Below are 7,689 nucleotides of genomic sequence, written 5' to 3'. Positions count from 1 at the left end.
CAGCAATGGTAGAGCTCCAAGCTTGTAAGAGGGCAGTGCAACTCGCGGGGATCTAAACTTCGCGAAATTACACCTTGAGATGGACTGCCTGGAGGTGGTACGCAAGCTGCAGAGTGAAGAAAATGATTTATCGGCGTTGGGACCTTTGATTAAGGAGGTGAAAAACATGCTGGCCACGAGAGACTGGAAGGTGACTTGGGTCCGGAGGACAGCGAATGGAGCTGCGCATGGGTTAGCAAAAGAGGGGGTGGTTAATAATCTTTGCAAAGTTTGGGTCAATGGACCCCAGATTGTATTCTGCACATTATTGCGGCAGAAATTCCTGCTTTTTATGAATAAATAAAGACGTGGTAGACCTAAAAAAAACCGAGAAAAAAAATAGAAATGGCGCGGGCTAGTTAACGCGGTGCTTTCCTTCCCTCTGCTCACGCACCGCTTTTCTCCTCCCCTTTCGCCACTTCCACCACCGGGATATTCTTTCCTGCTCGAAGACCAACGACCGGGGATATTTTCATCTCGCGCGCCGAATCCTCTCCGAATCCTGAGGGCTCCAGCCTCCAGGGACCTCCACCGCGATTCGAGATTCCGTGCCGGCCAGCAGGACCGCCCGCTGCAGGCCTCCGGCTCCCAGGGAGGTAAATCATCCGCCATAGGTGCTGCCGTCGGCGCGCGCGTTTTTCCGCCGATTATCTTTGGAGGGTTTGGTCTTGCTGCGTCCGAATGCGTGATCCCTCCCTCCCTCCCTGCCGCGCTGGGTTGCTCCGCTCGTCTCGGTGGTTTGGGAGGTTTTGGCCGGCCGCCGAGCTGCGCTTGCACGACTCTTGTTCGCAAGTTGCAGTCTTTTTCTCAGAGTTTCTCGATTCCTTTCTGGAATTCACGCGATTCTTGTGGTTTTCCTTGGCAGGGACGATGGCCGTGTACTTGAACGACGATTTGGAAGACCTGCAAGACGACCACTTCGACTCCGACGGGTTTGGCTTCTCCGGCGGCCGCGACGGCCATCCCTCAAGCCCGGTATGGTTAACCAAGTCTCACTACATGTAATAATTTAGTAGTTCGTGTGTTGGTTCAATCCTTCAATACGGAAGCAGGTGGTTAATGGAGTGTTCTTACGTGCAGACCACACATTAATTCTGCTAAAGCTAAATAAAGCATGTTGGCAATTCAGCCACGGAATATGTAGGATAACATTTGCAAATCTTGCCGATGGCCCCACCTAGTGGAAATGGTTGGCACTAAAAGGAAATTTTAGTGCTAGATTAGCTTTCGGAGTGCCTGCCGAAATACAACAACATCACTATTGAGGTGGACATATGTGATGGCAACGAGCCAACAACTGGGACACCTACTAAATCATGATGTAGGAATGTGCACATGGACATTTATGATTTCTAGTAATATTGTGCTAGTTTTCAATGGTGCAGTATAACATACAGATACTTGAGCCTTTCTAGATATGTTACCTTTTCTTTTTATTAGATTAGTCTGAATTATTTGGTTTGTCTGAACAATTGCATTCTTTCATTTGTTTAAAGACCATTAAGACCTCAATTTTGTTCTTGTTGTAGAATAAGCATAAGAATGATACATCAGCCGTGCAGTACAGAAATGGAAAAGACATGCAAGGGATACCATGGGAGAGGTTAAAATACAGTAGAGATCAGTATCGCAAGATGAGGCTGGAGCATTACAAGAATTATGAGAACCTCGCGAGGTCACACCAGGGGTTTGATATGGTGAGATTTGGTGTTGTACAATTCAACACGAGTGGGATTGGTGCAAAGCTGTTTTTCTGCTTATCGCCCTTTTGACTCTTCATGCCAATTGTGATGATAGTTGTCATCTTCTTTCCTTGCTTATAAAGGTTGGGGTTGGTTGTGAGTTCACCTCTCCTTTTTCCACTATTACTCATGTGTGGGAACAATAACCTTAATTCGTTGCACATGGCAATGGCGGTGTTTACACGCCTTCCTGCTCCTGAAGGCATTGCTTGGAGTTGCTCGGATTTGATCTTCGGGGTAAAAACCTATGATCCGATCTTCAGTGGTTGAATCCAGCAGTGGCGGCGCGGTATGTCGTTCCCTTCCTAGGGGCGTTATTGTTGAAGTGGACCCGGGTATGGGCAGCCCGGTTGACAACTGACCTGAAAAACCAAGGCCCGCCTGGGTCAGGCTTGTCAATCGGGCCTGACTCGGGCCTCCTTTTGCAGTCCGGACGGTAGTTTGGGATGGGCTCAGGCTTCTATTTTTCTAGATTTCGGGCCGGGCTTGCATGTGCAAGTATTGAAAAGTGAATTTCAGGCTGGGCTTTCGGGCTTCGGATTTGACTTTGGGCTGGGCTTGGGCTTGAGAAAAGAGGATAGTGCGGGCTGTTATTTTGAAGGCCGGGCTCTTACAAGCCCGGCCTGACACATGCTCAGGTTCATGTTGAAAAACCTCTCTCGCAGTTCTTGCTTTGCCAAGGGCGGTAGTTGGTGTTACCTGTTGCTGCGTGCTGCTGTTTGAGTTTTTTTTTGTAATAGGTTGCTGTGTGCATCCTCGATGTCTTGACTAGCTCTTGATATTATGTTGGTTGCAGAGGCCGGTATAATTGGTATTGTCTTGATATTAAAATATGTCCTTTATAAAAAAAAAGATTCTTCAACGCCTGCCCCATGCAAATCTGTCCTCGTATTTTTTGCTCTCTTTTAAACCCTGAGCCGCGCGATAGTCACACATCACCAATATTTTTTTGAAAATCTCCTAAGCTGATGGTCCAACTTCTCATCATTTTTTTTTGCTTCGTGGCAATGCACCGGCATTGTGCTAATGTTCCAATAAATGCGAGATAGCTCACTCTGTGTTAATCATATTCGTAAAATACTCTTGATTGTTTGGTTAGGTGTTACTAACTAGTACTAAGTATTAGCACCAAACGTGTTCCACTTCCATAAACACATGCTTTTTATGCAACCTTTTCACCTAAACTCTTTTATCACACCTTGCTAGTTGTCTCTTGACAAAAAATGGTCAGGTTTGTTTTGGTATCTAAGGTTCAACTATGGAGGTGATACTCCAAGCAAACAATACATCTTCCCATAATGCCATAAAGAATATTTGCTTGTTTGTTATATAGTTTAAATTCTTATGATAGCCTTTAGCTGTTTGACTTATCTCCTCCCCTCCTTCTCTAGGAGTGCAAACAAGTGGAGACAAATGACAGGTTCTATGATTTCTGCTTCAACACACGACTTGTCAAGCCAACGATAGTGCATTTTCAGGTACATTTCTCTTCCACTTTTCTAAGATATTGATTTTTGCATTGATATAAGAACCTTAACATCAAAGGTGTTAAACAACATGTTCAATTATTTAAAGAATTCCACAGAGTTTGTGATTGTTGCTCACTATAGTTAGCTCAATTTTCAATATTTTTTAAGGAAAAATATATGCACTCAAACTACGTGGAATGTTTTACTTTTCGGAAAAAAATAGCACAAGCTGTTAATATGGCCGCCCACAGTTACTACATCATAATGCATTGCATTTTACTCCTCATATGCAGTAGAAGAACTTTCAGTATTCACCTCATTGTTTACCTTTACTAGTGCAAATATTTAACTGTTCCCTCTCTGTCCTTTCTTCGCTTATGTCTTCGGCTCCAAAAAGAAAAACAAGTATGAGGAAAACTTATACCAAAAGCATATAAATAATAACTGGTGAATGCATGACATATTCAAGTTATATTAGCGTTGTGCATTTTATGTTCTGACTCTGTTTTGTAGATGTTGTGAGATTCTTGAAGCTTTGACCGGTTTTGATTTCGTTAGGTGAAGCTTCTAATCTTCATTCGTGTTTATTCCTTTGGTATAGACTGCAACTATAGCGTAACAGTGAGTGCAGGTCATGTTATAAGTTGTGTCTGATCTGGTAACTGAAGCTGTAGTTTCATTTCTGCAATTAGCGGTCTTGTATATTAGGATAGAACTGCAATACAATGGATTCAACAGGGTTCTTAAGCAGGTGGTTGAGCATCCTCAGTGGCTGGCACTGTCATATGGCATCTTTGGAATATGATATGATAGGTTATTATAGCGAGGTTCGATTAGATTATTCATATTCCTATTTCTTTTTCGCAGGTTGAACCTTAGAGAGATGCTAACAAAATTTTATGCAGGACTTCTTATGGTATTAACTTTGACCTACTAAAAGTCCTTGAATGCTACATCTTTTGCATTATTGGCCGAGTGAATTGTGTGTGCATGTCTTGCATTCTCGGAATACATTCGTCTGTTGATTATTGTACTATTTGACATTTTGATGTCATTTTATTTCCATGAACTCATTATCATGGTTATGGGTTCCGGTTCCTGAAAGAGGTTATCTGCTTATCCTCTTTTAAATTTCTATAAATAGTGTGCGGCTGCACCCGCATCGATGTGCAAAAAGTCTGCATTAGCCCTTGAACTTCTGTAAGGAGTTGAAAATATGGTCACTAACTCACCATAAACTGTTGCATTGGATTGTCTTCAGTTAGTTTCAGGTAAGATAACCAAATGCGTGTTCAGCTGTATGTTACTAACGATGGTTGGTGTTTTAGACATAGGTATTCCTTTAGCTACATCTTGAAATACTCCTAGGTCCTAACCATATTGGTGAAGAGTTACAGTCTGTAGTGGAGTTGGTCAAATGGGAGTGATGCCTAGAAATGTGCATGATTGTGTAGGAAGTTATTGGTCCTTCGGTTTGTGCAGTTTCAGACACAACTCACATTGCCAATCGGTATTCCAGCAAATTCTTATGGATACGGTAATGTGCTCTCATCTGCCGTTTTGCTAGGCCTTTTTTGTTCCCTTTCTTAATGCAGTCGTTTGTAAGATAATTTCAGTAATGTTGTAAGACCATAGAGAACATATGTTTCATTATCACTAAGCATGTCGTCAAGATCAAATTGTCAGTGTTTGGTTGCTACAATCAACTACGTTTTTTTTCCTTTTGGATAAACGGCACCTGCAAAGCATTGTTCACATTTTCTACTCCGAAGGCACTGACCATTCCTATTCTTGGTATCTTCAGCTAAGGAATCTTGTGTGGGCCACATCCAAGCATGATGTTTACATGGCACAGAACAATTCAGTGATGCACTGGTCTTCTCTTCTTCAAAGAGGGACAGAAGTGCTCCGCGTTGCAGGCCAAGTTGTTCCAAAGCAGGTTTGCATCTCTTCAAGGTGTGCCTTCTTTCTGTTATTTTTGTAGTATATCTAACTTGCGATCTATACTCTCTGCTTCACAGAAGGGGCATGGAGCTCAGACACTGTCCAGGGTGCAGATCAGCACAATGGCCCTAAAAGACAATTTCATGGTAGCAGGCGGTTTCCGCGGCGAACTGATTTTCAAGGTATAGTCTCAAGACGCGCTGAATTTTCAGCCATTTTATGTATCTTAGCTCATGAAATTGTTTCTCGACAGTATGTTGACAAGCCCGGGGTGGTATTCTGTACGAATGTCGCTGATAATAAAAATTCTGTCACGAATGCTGTAGATGTGTACGAGTCTCCCAGGTAAGAACTGTACAGTTTCGTCAATATTCTGATTCTGAATTTGTGGGCAATACGTGATCAACTATCGGATTTCCTGTTGTCAAAATGCAGCGGCGCTACTCGAGCGACGGCGGCCAACAATGACTGCACCGTCAAATTTCTTGATGCTGAGAGGTGCAGCCTGCTTAGTCGTTTTAATTTCCCGTGGTCGGTCAATGTGAGTTACTCTGAGCTCCTCCTCAGTAATCTTGAACTCTATTCTTGCTCCGGGAAGGTGAATCGTAAGTTGTCATGTCCTTCACAGAACACATCGGTGAGTCCTGATGGCAAGCTTCTTGCGGTTCTCGGCGACAGCTCCGACTGCGTGATCGCCGACGCTCAATCGGGCGAAGTACGCAACCGATCATCAGATCATATAGCCTCGAGTCCCCCTTCATTCCACCAGCAGAAAAACTGAGCATTGTTCTTGCTTACATTTGCAGGAGATAGCGACTCTCAAGGGGCACCTGGACTACTCGTTCTCATCGGCCTGGCACCCCGGCGGGAACGTCCTGGCGACGGGGAACCAGGACAAGACGTGCCGGCTGTGGGACACGCGCAACCTGTCGGCGCCGTTCGCGGTGCTGGGAGGGAGGATCGGCGCGGTCCGGGGCCTCCGGTTCTCGTCGGACGGGCGGTTCCTGGCGGCGGCGGAGGCGGCGGACTTCGTCCACGTGTACGACGCGCGGGCCGGCTACGGCGCCGCGCAGGAGATCGGCCTGTTCGGGGAGATCGCCGGCGTGGCGTTCAGCCCGGACGCGGGCGCGCTGTTCGTCGGGGTGGCCGACCGGGCCTACGGCAGCTTGCTCGAGTTCGGCAGGCGGGGCCGGCACGCTTACCTGGACTCGTACCTGTGACTGAGTGGAACAGTCATGTCGACCGTGTCGCTGCCGCGCGTCGAGCTAGATGCCTAGATGTGTGTATAGTGCTCCATATGGCAAGTGGTGGTTTCAGTTCTGTATATGCGGAGTGGTACTAGTTAAAAGATGCTACGGTGCAACTGGATTACAGATGGTACATGATTTGGACTGACCCTGATTCGAAAGTCAGCAGGTACTACAGAATATGGTTCGCGTGTGAAGCCGCGTGAGAAGAGTTTAGTCTTTTCGACCTCTTCCAATGGACGGGTGATTAGATGAGGGGCTAAGAGCAACTCTAACGGACCGACCCAAACGGACGGCATATTTGTTTGTTTTTGTCCGTTTGGATCGGCCGCCTGCCCGGCGTTTGTTCAGTTTTGTATTTGGGTCGGCAGTGCGCCTAACGCGCCGACCCATTTCATGTCCGCATCAAACTTTTTAAAAAAGGCCCGCGACCGATCATGTCAGCGGCCATGTCTCACTATGTCGGCATTATGCCAGCATCTGTATACAATGCCGGCTTCAGAAAATATCGTCATAGTTCATGCTGTCGCACTCGTCAGCCGACCGACACACATGCCAGCACACAAAAAAGGGTGGGACTTGCATTCGACCACGCCATCACGGGCCCCGTGGTCATGCTAGCACACTTGTCGGCATAAAAAAGACGGCGCTCGCCGCCATAGATCACTCGTCGTCGAACTTGAGCATGTCAGCCCGCATCTTCTCGAACCATGGCCTATTCCTTGGCGACACGGTGTTGAGATCCACCTTCATGATCTCCACCCCGGTCATCATGCTCGCGAGAGCCACTTCTTTGGCCTTCGTCTTGGTGTTGGCGGCCTCGATCTCTACCATCTTGGCTTGCTTCTCCGCCTCGAGCTCGAACATCTTGGCTTGCTTCTCCGCGTCCATCTCAAGCCTCCTTCTTTGGATCTCCATGAAAGCGTCCATTTGCTCTGCCTTGAAACGTCGACACTCCTCCTCCCTTGTGTCCTTCTTGTTCATCATGCCCTCCACGCTTGCGATCAAGGCGTTGGATGCCGCATCCCGCTTGTCCTCCTTCTTGGAGTTGGTCTTCCCCCGCGGCCGTGCCGGCTCGCACTCCCCAACCTCCTCCACGGCTTTCTTCCCCCCACGCGACTTGAGGGCGGCATATTGCGCCTTGAACTTCTCCTCGTCCTTGATGACCCGAAAGCAATGGGAGAGGTTGAAGCACTTGCCGTTGTGTTGAACCTTGAATGCCTCCAAAGCTTGAAATGCCTACAAAAT

At 46.6% G+C, this 7,689-nt stretch overlaps 1 protein-coding gene across 7 annotated transcripts; it reads left to right on the top strand.

Annotated features, from left to right (window-relative positions):
• The first annotated feature begins 392 nt into the window (after positions 1-392).
• LOC125536167 (uncharacterized WD repeat-containing protein C2A9.03-like) lies at positions 393-6,621 on the top strand. 7 transcript variants are annotated; one of them, XM_048699327.1, is made up of 10 exons: positions 393-635; positions 905-1,014; positions 1,569-1,736; positions 3,173-3,259; positions 5,055-5,189; positions 5,272-5,376; positions 5,448-5,539; positions 5,630-5,735; positions 5,823-5,909; positions 6,001-6,621. In XM_048699327.1, exons 2-10 carry the CDS (start codon positions 910-912, stop codon positions 6,412-6,414), a joined length of 1,299 nt encoding a protein of 432 aa, XP_048555284.1. In that variant the 5' UTR covers positions 393-635; positions 905-909; the 3' UTR covers positions 6,415-6,621. The 7 variants fall into 7 exon arrangements, with proteins under 7 accessions (XP_048555284.1, XP_048555283.1, XP_048555285.1 ...); XM_048699326.1 differs by lacking the exons at positions 393-635; positions 905-1,014; positions 1,569-1,736 and adding exons at positions 3,764-3,808; positions 4,118-4,166; XM_048699328.1 differs by lacking the exons at positions 393-635; positions 905-1,014; positions 1,569-1,736 and adding an exon at positions 3,764-3,808.
• Positions 6,622-7,689: the final 1,068 nt, after the last annotated feature.

This window comes from Triticum urartu, chromosome 2 (genome assembly GCF_003073215.2).
Source record: "Triticum urartu cultivar G1812 chromosome 2, Tu2.1, whole genome shotgun sequence".
Classification (NCBI taxonomy): Eukaryota; Viridiplantae; Streptophyta; class Magnoliopsida; order Poales; family Poaceae; genus Triticum; species Triticum urartu.
Note: the sequence above shows the minus strand (reverse complement) of the source record. Positions and strands in the feature narration are given on the sequence as shown.